Source organism: Trichomycterus rosablanca, chromosome 18, assembly GCF_030014385.1.
Source record: "Trichomycterus rosablanca isolate fTriRos1 chromosome 18, fTriRos1.hap1, whole genome shotgun sequence".
Lineage (NCBI taxonomy): Eukaryota > Metazoa > Chordata > Actinopteri > Siluriformes > Trichomycteridae > Trichomycterus > Trichomycterus rosablanca.
In genome coordinates, this window is record NC_086005.1 from 2,515,541 (window position 1) to 2,529,931 (window position 14,391).

Genomic DNA, 14,391 nt, shown 5'->3' on the forward strand with positions numbered 1-14,391 from the left:
GGTTGGATTGACAGCTGCGCCTCAGTGTGTCCGCAGACCGAGACCGAGAGGAAAACCGAGCTAAAATAAGCAGGTTCTGTTTCAAATAAACGCTTTTACACGATCTGAAACATCTCAGGTTGTGTTAGAACCGGACAGAGAGCATGGCAGACCGGGAGCAGCTCATCCAGAGGGCTCGGCTCGCCGAACAGGCGGAGCGCTACGATGACATGGCCGCCGCCATGAAACTGGTGAGTGAACATTAACGCGCTAAAATGTACTTTTAATATTTATAACATGTTAATTTGAGTATAAAGTGTTTATCTGGATTTTATCCTGCATTTAAACCTCCTGTGTGATAACGGAATGCGGTGCTGCATTGCTCGCCCTGATGCTGCCTTTGTTCTGGGTTGCCAGATTGGACGATTTTGCGCTTGGATTCCAACAACCTCAATATTTCTTATTTTTCATAAAATCTCTATTTTTATTTGAGATTTTTTACTAAATAAAGGCGTCTAAATTCTCAATAAAATGTGTTTGAGTTAAAAATGCAGAAATAATACGTATCTATTTAGATATCGATGTATAAATATATATATTTGATATATAACTGATAACGACTATTGTTTTGCTTTCAGTAAACATTAATGTTACTTTTTTTCATTTTTTCCAAATGCATTATCCTGGTCAGGATTGTGGTGGGTCCAGTGCCACCCCAAAAAGCTGGGTGCAAGACATCCTGGTGCAACACACATTGATCCATTTGCTTACTCATATTTGACACTTTTATCCAAACTGACTTACAATCATGACTGAACACAACTGTGAGCAATTGAGGGTTAAGGGCCTTGCTCGGGGGCCCAACAATGGCAACTTGGCCAGTGGTGGGGCTTGAACCAGCAACATTCTGATTACTAGTCCCGGTACCTTAACCACTGAGCTGTCATTGTCCGCTTACATCCAGGATCAGCTGAACAGAGCCAGTCCAGGAGAAAACATACAGAGACACAGGGAGAACATGCGAAACTCCTCTCAGACAGTGGCCAGAAGTAAGGATTGAACCCAGGACACAGGAGCCGTGTTGCAGTGCAGCACCCACTCCGTTAGATGGGTAATTAAACATACATGCATGTTAATGTTATTTGTAGTGTGGGTGCTGCACAGCTTTGGAGTCCTCCAGTCTCTGTGAGGAGTTTTGCATGTTCTTTCAGTGTCTACTTGTGTTTTCTCCAGTTACTCTGTTTTCTATCCACATTTCAAAAGCTTAAAGGGATTGGTCTGGTGACCGTGAGCGACTGAATAGGATGACGTTCTCGGTTTCGCCTCAATATGGACCCACCGTGACCCTGATCGGGATGAAGCGTTTACTAAACACGAATAAATGAATAGAAATACAACTATATGTTTTGGATTGTGGATTCGGTCTTTCATTGTTTCGCCCGTCCAAAACAAGAAACATTTCATTTCAATCGACCGCTTTTATCCTGGTCAGGGTCGGGGTGGGTCCGGTCTCATCAGGGAACACTGGGCGCAGGGCGGGAATACCCTGGACAGGACGGCGATCTATTGCAAAGCGAATCCGGGTTCAGATCTCGTCATGGTGGGCTAGACCGCTGGACGTACACTATTATATAAATATAATTTTAATATAATACGACTATTACAAAACATCAAGGTGCTCTGGTGCACCAGCTCTCTCCCGCTGGGATCCAGGGTTTGAATCCCCAGCAGTGCTATCAGCCAGTCAGGCAGTTTACATAAATGTGTGATTTTTCTACACTCATGGATTGAGTGTGTTTATCTCAGTCTGTCATGACGAGCAGTTTAACAAACGTGTCGGAGCTCGCGCAGCCGTAGAAACATATTAAAGACGTTTACGTTACTCTGACAAGATACAGCAAGTGTCCCCAGTACAAATGGGACTGATTGATGGTTTAACTGCCTTTATATTTGAATTAACGGCACATATTAAGCGCTTGCGTAGTCGTAGTGATTACGAATATATCTGAGCGGAAATAATCACATTTAGGCGATTGTGAGGTATCTGTGGCGCCGCTAGGTGGATTGGCTGTTCTGAAATTTCCCCAGATTATCATTAAATCAGTGTTTAAAACAGAACTGAAATACATTAATGACTAAATTAAATGCAAGTACTACATGCAACCAGTTGATTTAAACGGAGAAACTAAATCTCATGTTGGTCAATTGGGACGTTTGCAATAAGCAAGTGCTTATTGTGATATTTATTTACGTTTACATTAATGCCATTTGGCAGACGCTCATCCAAAAACAATGCACACAACTGACTTTTTAAGGGCCTTGCTCAGGAGTCCAACAGTGGCCCCAGTGACCTTCTGACCACTTTTTCAGTACCTTCAACTCTATACCACAGCGGCACAGTTGGATTCCCGTCCTTTCTGTGTGGAGTTTGCATGTTCTCCCCGTGTCCGCGTGGGTTTCCTCCGGCAGTCCAAAGACGTGCAAGTGAGGTGAATTAGAGATACAGAACTACCGTCACTGGATGTCCATATTCATAATTCATAATGTGAGCATTATTACAGTTAATCATGTTTAAAAATAAGAAAAAAAAACAACAATCAATGTTTAATTCTGCATTCTTAAAATAAATAATAAAATCTCAACAGAAAGCAAATTGGTGCACAATCTGGCAACCCGGCCTTTGTCTCAGCAGAAGGTGTCTTTGTGAAGCTCATGAACACCACAGGGTCACCATACCTGATGCTGACCGGTAGTACCGGTCATTTTAAACACCTCGGTTCCTTTATTTTAAAACACATTTCCACCTCGATTAGCGTTTATGCTTCGAATTAATTATTTTGCCGCTTTCTAAGGTCACGTGCAGCTTAAGAGGTAAAAAATACGCAGCTTTTAATCCTGTATGACGTGATGAGACGACCGCACCGGTGTACCGTACCGTACCGTGTGTTTTTTTTACCACGCCGAGCATGCAGCTTCTCCGTGACATTGGATGCAAGGTCAGACGGATCAGACCGGATGCTGAGGAGCAAATCAGACCACTGGAGAGGAGTGATGAGCACGCTGGAGATCTGATCACGTCTCGGTGTGCTTTTACCTTCTGTGTTTATTATTATTATTATTTATTCTAATGAACAGAAGGAGATATTTATAGGTACTGTAGTTTCTTCTATTCTATTTATTCTCACTAAAAAGCTTCTATTGAGAGCAAAACCGAGAAAAATCTCTCAGCTTGTTTTCATATGAGACATTAAATGTCCTAATATCATACCAACAAACATAAAACTATTACTTTCTACCTACCTACGTCATAATAATAATAATGGTTTATTTATATAGCGCCTTCCTTATACATAAGGTCACTTTACATGCACTTTATTATATTACATATCAAATTAGAGTCATACACATTTATACTACATGGCCAAAAGTATTTGGACACCTGACCTGACCGTGAGCTTGTTGGACACTTTATTTCAAAACCAGATGCTTCTACAGCAGAGTGACCTTTATATGAAGGGACTGTGGTAGCCTAGTGGGTAGGGCTTCGGGCTATCAACTGAAAGATTGAGAGTTCGAATCCCAACTCTTGGGCCACCCTTGGGCTCTTGAGCAAGGCCCTTAACCCTTTCTGCTCCAGGGGTGTCGTATGATTGCTGACCCTGAGCTCTGACCCCAGGGGTATGCGAAGAAAGAATTTCATTGTACTGTACATGTGTATATGTATATATCAAAAATAAAGGCATTCTTCTTCTTCTTCTTCTTCTAGAGAAGGCTTTGAAGCATGTCTGTAGGAATTTGTGCCCATTCAGTCGAAAGACGGCGGGATATTCCACTAGCACACCAGCGCCGAGATTCTGAACTCCTCGGTTGGAAACTCGGTGTTGCCTATGGTCTGCTGGGCATAATTGGCAGTGCCTGCACTAATTGGCCACCTACTATGCGGGTGGGGTCTTCAAACGCTGTGTAAGGACACCGATTGGCAGATAGACAGGCGCCTGTGCAGAATGCACGGGTGAAAAGAAGGACTGTGCACGTGTCCGAGGAGGCGTGAGCAGCAATGTACCCTCCTCGACTGCAATCGGGGATCCTCAACAGCGGAAGACAAATTGACTACGTTAAAACGGATTTAAAATGTCCTGGTGTTTCATGGCGCCCTAATGAGCTTCCCAGGGCGCTCCAGGACTTCGTAGACACAGAGTGCGTGTGCTTGACTGGCCTGCCTGCAGTCCAAATCTGTCTCCTATTGAAAATGTATGGAAGCAGACAACGACGGATTGTGGAGAAGCTGAAGGGTCTGCAAGTGTTCCCAAAGCATTCAGAAGTCTCGTTAATAGGAACGCTGATGGAACACAGGGGGAACACGCCCCCGTCCCAACTTTTATGAGTGTGTTGCATGCAGCAGATTCTGAATTTGTTTGTATTGTATCAGTAAAACATTGGAAATCTTTTCTTTGTGACTTAACAAATCACAGATTCTTGTTTTTATTGCATTTCACAAGACGTCCCAACTTTTTCGGAAATGGGGTTTGTACGTACCGACATTCATACATAATAAATAAATATTACTATGCCACTGTTAGATGTTATAATGTGGAGAAATGGAGAAGCAGGCAGACAGAAAGTACGACAAAGCCAGTGATCAGGTGTCCACATACTTTTGACCGTGTCTTTTAAAATTTCTCCAGGTGACCGAGCTGAACGAGCCGCTGTCCAACGAGGACCGTAACCTGCTGTCGGTGGCGTACAAGAACGTGGTGGGCGCGCGGCGCTCCTCGTGGCGCGTCACCTCCAGCATCGAGCAGAAGACGGCGGCGGCGGACGGCGGCGAGAAGAAGCTGGAGCTGGTGCGGGCGTACCGCGAGACCATCGAGAAGGAGCTGGAGGGCGTGTGCCAGGACGTGCTGGCGCTGCTCGACGCCTACCTCATCAAGAGCTGCGACGAGAGCCAGCTGGAGAGCAAGGTCTTCTACCTGAAGATGAAGGGCGACTACCAGCGCTACCTGGCCGAGGTGGGCGCGGGCGACAGGCGCACGGCCGCCGTCGCCGCCTCCGAGGCCTCGTACAAGGAGGCCTTCGAGATAGCCAAGAGCATGGCGCCCACGCACCCCATCCGCCTGGGCCTGGCGCTCAACTTCTCCGTCTTCTACTACGAGATCCAGAACGCGCCCGAGCAGGCGTGCCAGCTGGCCAAGGAGGCCTTCGACGAGGCCATCGGGCACCTGGACAATCTGAACGAGGACTCCTACAAGGACTCCACGCTCATCATGCAGCTGCTCAGGGACAACCTGACCCTGTGGACCAGCGACCAGCAGGACAGTGAAGGAGGGGACGCTAATAACTGAGACGCCCCCCTTCCCCCCGCCCACCCCCCCTCCCGTACGAGCGCCGTAGCTAGCCGAATAGATCGTCGCGTCCTCTAAACTACTCCGTCTTTCTTCTCTTCTGTCCGTGTGGTGCCGTTTCCATTCACGCGTGTTGCGAGAGTGTCGGTCGTTCAGAGTAAAAGGTTATAATGCGCCCCGCTTTCGCCCCAAAAGTATTGTGTGTGGGTGGGGGGAGGATTTGGGATGCGGTAGTTCTATCCGAAGATGATTTAGCAGTCGCGGTGCTGGGCGATTTGAGTACGACGCAGACTAGAATCATGTCAATTCGAATAAACGAGCGTCAGAGCGACTCCTAGCGGTCACGTAACGAAGCCGGAATCTGTTTATCGCGTATTTATGTAAGTGGAGACGAAATAATTTAAACTGGTGTATTAATAAATGTGTTACAATTAAATTATGCACTTTTTTTATTTTCATGTTTTCACCTGTGTGTTCGTCTGATTCTGAACTTCACGCAGCAGCTCGGTTACGCCGCGGGACGATGGTGGTGATGCTGTCGCCACTGGAACGCTCATCAGAACGCATCTTCTCTGCTGGTAAGTGAAGGTCAGGCGGTCCTGGAGCACATCAACCTAAACGACCAATCACAGCCCACGAAAAGATCCTGTATGAATCGCTCAAACTGACCACCACTGGGGGACGCTGGTCTAAAATCCACCAATAGGAGAACAGCAGAGGAAAAACATGGTAGTTGGCAATAGGTTCCGTTTGAAAATCCAGTGATCTCTCTAAACCGACGCATTTTACATCGTCCTACACTCCCGGGAAGAGGGCGTGTCTAAATTCCTAGATTCTTATAGAGGCGCCTTAATTCTGAGTGATGGTCTGACCGAATGACGATGGAGCGTCCGACGCCTCCTCAGCACCGAGGGCAATCCCAGCATTCGGTGCGGCACGACTTTCCTCACGAAAAACGACAAACGTGGCGGCCGAAGATAATGCGCAGCAACCAACGGAGTTCCGTTCACATGTAAATAAATTCTCGTTGATGTTTAATTTGTATTAATTCGTTTAATTGTAAATCCAGGCTCGTCGGGGGCAGTTTAAGCGTTTTCGGTACACGGAGGGAGACGTTAGCCGGCGTGCTGGCGGGTTGTGGCACCTCGGCCCGTCGGTTTGGACAGCCCGAGGCTAACTGTGTTAGCTTAGTGAGCTAAAACTGCAGTGACGTAATCAGGGTAGTCTCTGTCTAAGTAGAGCGTCTAAATAATCTGCGTTATGAGTTCCGTGTATTTTTAGAATCCTCTCTACCGAGGCAGCTGGGAGGCAGCGAGGCAGCTCAGTAGGTTTACAGACAGACCCTAAGTGTCATAAAAAATCCGTCCTCGACTTGCCCCCTTTATGTCTCGATACCATAGCCATGTTTACTGAGGTGTCCTGGTCAGGATCATGTACTGGTTTCATTCTGGCTTCTTAGATTTTTCGTGCTACTGGGGGAATCGGCTCGCATTGTACGAGTTTTTATTGGACACAAGGATGCCTCATCAACAGAGGGCGCTGTGAATTATGGGATGGAGTGTGTTGGGTCCAGGTGCGGTCGTCCCACCTTTAACTGATCTATACCTGCTGTGTGTGTGTATGGTGTGTGTGTGTGTTACCTGTATGAATCGTGTATGGTGTGTGTACGTGTTATGTTTATGAATCGTGTATGGTGTGTGTAGGTCTGCATAAGTGTGTGTGTAGGTGTGTTAGCTATAGTGTATGGTGGGGGTGTGTGTGTGTAAGTGTGTTAGCTATGGTGTGTGTGTGTGTGTGTGTGTGTGATGGAAGGCCGTTAGACACTCATTACCACCGCGCGTCTCTCTGAATTTGCGGCGCTTCATTATCGACCTCAGGTTAGTTATTTCAGTTAAACGTTTCCTAGTTCTTCACTCGTTCTCACACCGAAACTCCGACTGTGAGCATCATGGGCTTCCAGATCTGAACCATGAACGTTATTATACATCTGTAACTACATTCAGTCTTCCAGAAATGTTTTCCACAAGATTCCTGAGTGTCTCTTTGAGAATTTGTGACCATTTGGTTAGAAAAGCATTTGTAAAAAAGGGCCTAATATGGGACGATAATATGAAGAGATGATAAGAGCAAATAAAAGAACAGAACAGGGACAGAGAAGAACTAGGAAAGTAGACAAAACAGGGACAGAGCATTTACATTTTCAGCATTTAGCAGATGCCCTTATCTAAAGCGACTTTCATTACAGTTACAGTATACAGTCTGTGCAATTGAGGGTTAAGGGCCTTGCTCAAGGGCCCAACAGTAGCAACCTGGCGGTAGTGGGGCTTGAACCAGCGACCTTCTGGTTACTAGTCCAGTACCTTAACCACTAGGCTACGGCTTTCCGTAGAGCAGAACTATGAAAGTGGACAGAACAGGGACAGAGCAGAATCAAGAATGTGGACAGAACAGAACTATGAAAGTGGACAGAACAGAACTATGAAAGTGGACAGAGCAGAACTAAGAAAGTGGACATAACTGGGACAGAGCAGAACTGAGAAAGTGGACATAACTGGGACAGAGCAGAACTAAGAAAGTGGACATAACTGGGACAGAGCAGAACTGAGAAAGTGGACAGAACGGGGACAGAGCAGAACTAAGAAAGTGGACAGAACGGGGACATAACTGGGACAGAGCAGAACTGAGAAAGTGGACAACTGGGACAGAGCAGAACTGAGAAAGTGGACAGAACGGGGACAGAGCAGAACTAAGAAAGTGGACAGAACGGGGACAGAGCAGAACTAAGAAAGTGGACAGAACGGGGACAGAGCAGAACTGAGAAAGTGGACATAACTGGGACAGAGCAGAACTAAGAAAGTGGACAACTGGGACAGAGCAGAACTGAGAAAGTGGACATAACAGGGACAGAGCAGAACTAAGAAAGTGGACATAACTGGGACAGAGCAGAACTAAGAAAGTGGACATAACTGGGACAGAGCAGAACTAAGAAAGTGGACAGAACGGGGACAGAGCAGAACTAAGAAAGTGGACAGAACGGGGACAGAGCAGAACTGAGAAAGTGGACATAACTGGGACAGAGCAGAACTGAGAAAGTGGACAGAACAGGGACAGAGCAGAACTAAGAAAGTGGACAGAACTGGGACAGAGCAGAACTAAGAAAGTGGACATAACTGGGACAGAGCAGAACTGAGAAAGTGGACATAACTGGGACAGAGCAGAACTAAGAAAGTGGACATAACAGGGACAGAGCAGAACTAAGAAAGTGGACAGAACGGGGACAGAGCAGAACTAAGAAAGTGGACAGAACTGGGACAGAGCAGAACTGAGAAAGTGGACAGAACTGGGACAGAGCAGAACTAAGAAAGTGGACATAACTGGGACAGAGCAGAACTAAGAAAGTGGACATAACTGGGACAGAGCAGAACTGAGAAAGTGGACATAACTGGGACAGAGCAGAACTAAGAAAGTGGACATAACTGGGACAGAGCAGAACTAAGAAAGTGGACAGAACAGGGACAGAGCAGAACTAAGAAAGTGGACATAACTGGGACAGAGCAGAACTAAGAAAGTGGACATAACTGGGACAGAGCAGAACTAAGAAAGTGGACAGAACGGGGACAGAGCAGAACTAAGAAAGTGGACAGAACGGGGACAGAGCAGAACTAAGAAAGTGGACAGAACTGGGACAGAGCAGAACTAAGAAAGTGGACATAACTGGGACAGAGCAGAACTAAGAAAGTGGACAGAACGGGGACAGAGCAGAACTAAGAAAGTGGACAGAACGGGGACAGAGCAGAACTAAGAAAGTGGACATAACTGGGACAGAGCAGAACTAAGAAAGTGGACATAACTGGGACAGAGCAGAACTAAGAAAGTGGACAGAACGGGGACAGAGCAGAACTAAGAAAGTGGACATAACTGGGACAGAGCAGAACTAAGAAAGTGGACATAACTGGGACAGAGCAGAACTAAGAAAGTGGACATAACTGGGACAGAGCAGAACTGAGAAAGTGGACAGAACAGGGACAGAGCAGAACTAAGAAAGTGGACATAACTGGGACAGAGCAGAACTAAGAAAGTGGACAGAACAGGGACAGAGCAGAACTAAGAAAGTGGACAGAACGGGGACAGAGCAGAACTAAGAAAGTGGACATAACTGGGACAGAGCAGAACTAAGAAAGTGGACAGAACGGGGACAGAGCAGAACTAAGAAAGTGGACAGAACGGGGACAGAGCAGAACTAAGAAAGTGGACATAACTGGGACAGAGCAGAACTAAGAAAGTGGACAGAACGGGGACAGAGCAGAACTAAGAAAGTGGACATAACTGGGACAGAGCAGAACTGAGAAAGTGGACAGAACGGGGACAGAGCAGAACTAAGAAAGTGGACAGAACGGGGACAGAGCAGAACTAAGAAAGTGGACATAACTGGGACAGAGCAGAACTAAGAAAGTGGACAGAACGGGGACAGAGCAGAACTAAGAAAGTGGACATAACTGGGACAGAGCAGAACTAAGAAAGTGGACAGAACAGGGACAGAGCAGAACTAAGAAAGTGGACAGAACGGGGACAGAGCAGAACTAAGAAAGTGGACATAACTGGGACAGAGCAGAACTAAGAAAGTGGACAGAACGGGGACAGAGCAGAACTAAGAAAGTGGACATAACTGGGACAGAGCAGAACTGAGAAAGTGGACATAACTGGGACAGAGCAGAACTAAGAAAGTGGACAGAACGGGGACAGAGCAGAACTGAGAAAGTGGACATAACTGGGACAGAGCAGAACTAAGAAAGTGGACAGAACTGGGACAGAGCAGAACTAAGAAAGTGGACATAACTGGGACAGAGCAGAACTAAGAAAGTGGACATAACTGGGACAGAGCAGAACTAAGAAAGTGGACATAACTGGGACAGAGCAGAACTAAGAAAGTGGACATAACTGGGACAGAGCAGAACTAAGAAAGTGGACAGAACAGGGACAGAGCAGAACTAAGAAAGTGGACATAACTGGGACAGAGCAGAACTAAGAAAGTGGACATAACTGGGACAGAGCAGAACTAAGAAAGTGGACAGAACAGGGACAGAGCAGAACTTCAGCCACACCATCTTACATAACGTTTTCATTTGCTGCATTTATTGGATACATTTACCCAAAACGACTAACAATCATGACAATACAATTTGAGCAATTGAGGGTTAAGGGCCTTGCTCAAGGACCCAACAGTGGCAACTTGGAAATGGTGGGGCTTGAACCAGCATCCTTATGATTACTAGTCCAGTCTCGTAACCCCCGAGCTACCACTGCCCTATATGGATGTATGGATGTTGATTCCTGGCACCAGGTTGGGTTTTTTAAGTGTAGATTGTTGAAGGAGTTAAAGTTCAGTTATGATGCTTCATTATCAGGACTGAATTCTGTGATCAGACACAAATTCACCTCACGTGGCGACTTGTTCCACTTGCATAAACTCAGATATTTATTGATTTATTGATCCAAATGCATCCAATCAGCATCACCATCTATCTACTGCTAACAGTTCCAGAGACATTCCTTCTAATGACTGAGTTCATGTGTATCAGCCATAACGATTACCAGCAGGTGTAATAAATCAATTATAGAAAGGAATATATATGATATGCTTTGAGTTTAGGGAAGGTCCTGTCCTGTTCCAGCAGCACTGTGCTTTATAAAGACATGAAGTAAAGTTCAGCGTAAAGAAACTCCAGACTCGGCTGATCAGCTTTGGAATGAACTGGAACTTCATCAGTGCCCAGATATACACATTTCGACAGAACAGGCACAAGTTCCCACAGACATGATTCAAAGTCTGGTGAGAAGCCTCCTCAGAAGGGCGGCTGTTGTTCTAGAGTCAAGAGAGGCTTTATTGGCATTTCAGCTCTATACAAGTACATTTTGAAACGAAACAACGTTCCTCCAGGACCAGGACCAGGGTGCAACATAGAACAAAAAGTTCAAGACTGCAGCTAGCTGAAAAGATCACGTCTGCTTTTGAAATGTGATCTCCAACAAGCTCATGGTCAGGTGTCCATATAGTGTATACTTTTTACCCCAAAAACGTCATCATATTTTTAGGAGACCCATAACAGTTGGCACAGATGTATGTTTTCTAATACAGCGGTACCTTGATACTCGACGTCAGTTGGTTCTGGGAGTGGCGTTGAGTTTTAAAGACGTTGAGTTTCAAGGTATTTTTTCCCATAAGGATGTTTGCCCTGGGAAACCTGTTAATGCGTCCGTGGGGGCGGCACGGTGGCTTAGTGGGTAGCACTGTCGCCTCACAGCAAGAAGGTCCCGGGTTTGATTCACAGGTGGGGCGGTCCGGGTCCTTTCTGTGTGGAGTTTGCATGTTCTCCCCGTGTCTGCGTGGGTTTCCTCCCACAGTCCAAAGACGTGCAAGTGAGGTGAATCGGAGACACTAAATTGTCCACGACTGTGTTTGATATAACTTTGTGAACTGATGAACCTTGTGTGTAATGAGTAACTACCGTTTCTGTCATGAATGTAAAAAAAAAGTGTAAAACCTGGCGTTAAAATCCCAATAAACAAACTAACAGTACGTTCCTGGTCCCGTGGAGCTGCAGATATTTTAGTCTCATGTAAAATAATGAGGTTGTTTTTGACACTTATACACTGAAAATAACACAAATATAACATAAACACACTGAAATACAATAAAAGCTGCACTTTAGCTTTAATTCTTTATTGTTTCCTGACGCTTCTTAATGGTGGAGATGCTGGATCTTGGAATACCGTATTCCCTTCAGCACCGGCGCATTCACATGAAAAGTGACAAAACCGCTGCTGTTTGTGCTGCTGTGCCGTTATTTCCTATGAAGTGTGGCGGCGGTGCACAAAACTTAACGTGACTTATTGTAGTAAAACAGCGAGTGAGGAATTTCATTAGTTACATTAAACCACGTTAAGCTTTATTTTTAGACTCTGGGAGAAGCTGATTCTGATTCTCACCATTTCTCAGAAGCTGGAGCTGTAACACAAGTTTAAAAGTGAAACAGGGAGGAAAATCCAGATAAACACAGATACATGTGGAGCTGTAACCCTGGATCTGACGCTTATTCCACACTAATGCAGACTCGTCTCATATTCACACTTTGATCATGTTTTACTGCACCGCTCAAGCCGAGCGCTGAACAAAGCGATCAATCAAGGTTCTGGACTTGTAATCAGAACATTATTGGTTCAAGCCACATTACAGCCATCGTTGGGCCCTTAAACGAGGCCCTTAAGCCTTGCATGCTTGGATTATATTACAAAGGCGCATACATGGTGGCTTTTTCTCTCTGAGTTTCTCTTTATCTCCTGATTCTGATGAACCTTCAGTATCAGGACGTCAGTTACCGACAGTCCAGCTCACCATCCCAGGAGTGTCAACCATATCATTTACTAGAAGTTCTTTCTTCTGAGTTAAACATTAACCGTCACGTCGGTTCACCTGAGTTCCGAGAGCTCCGAGGAACCGTCAATCTTTTATAATTAACCCCGCGTGTCACCCGTCGTGTGCTCTCTCTCTCTCTCTCTCTCTCTGATTATGGTGTGTGGACGCACCTCTCAGGTGAGGCGTGTACGCATGCTCACGCTCAGGTGAATCCGTCAGGCTGGATTTAAACCCGTGTACCAGCAGCTGGGTGTCAGTGTGAGGAGAGCGACCCGACCCGACGCTCACGCCGCTCAGCCATCATGACCTGGGAATATTTCAGCTTCTCCATGAGCCGCAGCGCCCCCAAGAACGACACCTACATCGCCATCAACAACCCGGCGGATATTTCCGTTATCGTTATTTACTTTGTGGTTGTCCTGGCTGTTGGAATATGGGTAAGCACAATTTATAAACCAGCCTACGTTTAGTGAGTGAAATTTGATTATAATTATAATAACAACAACAATAATCTTTATTTATATAACATCTTTAATAAAGCAGCAGTTCCAAGTGATTTACAGCACAGAAAAAGGCACAAATACAATTACTAAAGGAATAAAAGAATAAAATTAAAGAATATAAAACAATATTGTTATTTACTTTGTGGTTGTCCTGGCTGTTGGAATATGGGTAAGAGCCTTTATAAACCAGCGTTGGTTTAGTGAGTGAAATTGGATTATAATAAATAAGAAGAAGAAGAAAAGAAAAAAGGCACAAATACAATAATAATAATAAAATAAAAGGATAAATAACAATTTAATATTTAGAATACTGTTATCAGTTATTGTTATTTACTTTTGATAATAAAACTTATAAAGTTTGATAATAATAATAATTTATGTTGCATTTTTAATAAAGCAGTAGTTCCAATTGCTTTACACAGAAGAACAAGCAAAAACAAAATCATTTAAATAAAAGAAAAACAAAATAAAAAGGCCAGAATCAAAGAATCAAATTTAAAAACAGCCTAATTACAAATAAATAAATGATTATTTTTGACGCTGCAGGATGTGAAGCTCGTCCTGCTGTTTTGAGAAGCCTGTGTTTGTGTTATAATAGAGGATTTAACCCTATCCACAAAAGAAACATACTTTACATATTTTATTTTATATGATTCATTTAAAACAACTATGAGACTGAAATGAACACGTAATAATTAGGGGACGTCCACATACTTCTAGTCCACGTAAAGCAAAATATTTCAACACAGTGGAGAACAAAACACATTCGGAAGTGAAGTGAATCCTTGTAGCGTTCAGGTTTTGGTAACAAGAAACCTTCGTTTTATCATATAAAATATGTGGACAAATATGTGTTCAGGTATTTCAGAGTCACCTATTGCTAATTGTGGCTTAAAATTAATATAATGTTAATATAAATTAAGTATTTGTTTCTTTGTTTGGCAACAGTTCAGGTCAAAGCTTTTTGTGTGTTTGTTTGGCTTATGCCAAGTTCAGACTACACGGCTGGATCTCTTTCACTCGGGAGTCTTTTAAGTCGTGTGGTTTTCACACTACATGACTGATCAGTAATAAGGGGGTCACACACTACACCACCTAACACCGGGAGGAATCGCAGGCGAGTTTATCTGGTCTCCTGAACTACGTTTTGTCA

General features: G+C 44.7%; 1 protein-coding gene across 1 annotated transcript; it reads left to right on the plus strand.

The window, feature by feature from the left end:
• ywhah (tyrosine 3-monooxygenase/tryptophan 5-monooxygenase activation protein, eta polypeptide) lies at positions 1-5,757 on the plus strand. The gene is made up of 2 exons (XM_063013981.1): positions 1-230; positions 4,665-5,757. Exons 1-2 carry the CDS (start codon positions 144-146, stop codon positions 5,319-5,321), a joined length of 744 nt encoding a protein of 247 aa, XP_062870051.1. The 5' UTR covers positions 1-143; the 3' UTR covers positions 5,322-5,757.
• Positions 5,758-14,391: the final 8,634 nt, after the last annotated feature.